Source organism: Octopus bimaculoides, chromosome 2 (assembly GCF_001194135.2).
Source record: "Octopus bimaculoides isolate UCB-OBI-ISO-001 chromosome 2, ASM119413v2, whole genome shotgun sequence".
NCBI classification, from domain to species: domain Eukaryota; kingdom Metazoa; phylum Mollusca; class Cephalopoda; order Octopoda; family Octopodidae; genus Octopus; species Octopus bimaculoides.
In genome coordinates, this window is record NC_068982.1 from 26,890,923 (window position 1) to 26,892,109 (window position 1,187).

At 33.3% G+C, this 1,187-nt stretch overlaps 1 protein-coding gene across 1 annotated transcript in view; it reads left to right on the plus strand.

The window, feature by feature from the left end:
• The first annotated feature begins 90 nt into the window (after window positions 1-90).
• The window catches only part of LOC106868784 (uncharacterized), a 50,582-nt gene continuing 49,485 nt past the window's right edge, over window positions 91-1,187 (plus strand). The window contains exon 1 of the mRNA XM_014914205.2: window positions 91-608. Within this exon, the coding sequence (XP_014769691.1) occupies window positions 585-608 (24 nt within the window). The 5' untranslated portion in view covers window positions 91-584. The remainder of the gene's footprint in view (window positions 609-1,187) is intronic.

Consider the following 1,187-nt stretch of genomic DNA (forward strand, 5'->3'; position numbering starts at 1 on the left):
GTGTGTGTGTGTGTGTGTGTGTGTGTGTGTGTGTGTGTGTGTGTGTGTGTGTGTGCATGTGCGGCAAGTATATTTTGGATAAATAAACAATACTTTCAAATTTTGGCACAGGGTCAGCAATTTTCAAGGAGGAGGAGAAAGTGCATTATTGCATTGACCTCAGTACTTGACGGATACTTACTTTATCCACCTCGAAAGGCTGAACGATAACATCGACCGTGACAGGATTTGAACTCGGAACGTAAAAAACTGAGGAAATAACGCCAAGCGTCTTATCCGGAGTGTTAACGAGCCCTGCCAGCTCACCACCTTATGGATAACTAAGTGGTGGCGGGGGATGAAATAGGGAACGTTTGTGAATGAGAAACAAGGGGGGAAGTGAGAGAAGGAGATGTGTGATTTGAGAGGAACGTAAGAGAGCTAGTGAGACAGAGAGAGACCGAGAGAGAGAGGTTTCTACGAAGTGGTATATGTGATGCCAGGCGAAGCTGACAAGTGAAAAATTCATTTCTATTCACTATGTATATATAATATATGTGTGTGTGTTTATATATATATATATATATATATATATACGTATTGCGATGCCCCCTGTACAACATCAGCAGGTAGGAAATAGTTTATCTATTTATTCATTTAGCTGGTTAAGTTTATTTACTTATTCATTGACTTACACGTGTATAAGGGATGACCACTATTTATTTACTTATTTATACTCGTATTTATTTATTTATTTATTTATTTATTTATTTGTCTTTCTTTTATTGAAAATTAAGAAACCGAAAATATTTTGCGCCGTTCTTGTGTTTTACAGAAAATAAAGCAAGATTTGATGCTTGTTTAGTTTTTGTTTTCCTCTTTTCATTCTTTTATTTCTTTATTCATTCATTTATTTATTTATTTATTTATTTATTTATTTATTAGATGTCTCACAAAGAATATTGGTAAACATAATAATTAGTAGGAAAAAATAAATTCTTTCTAAGTATTTATTTGCTTCACTGGTTTGTTTTTCTGTTCTCCTTTCGTAGCAGTCACCCACAAACAAACCACAAATAAATAAATAAACGTGAAAAGCAAAAGCGAAGAAACTAGACATTCTAACAAATTAAGAAACCAACAAAATGAATTGAAATATTTGGTTTATATATATTTAGGGCGGCTGCACTTTTTTATTTTTATTTTTA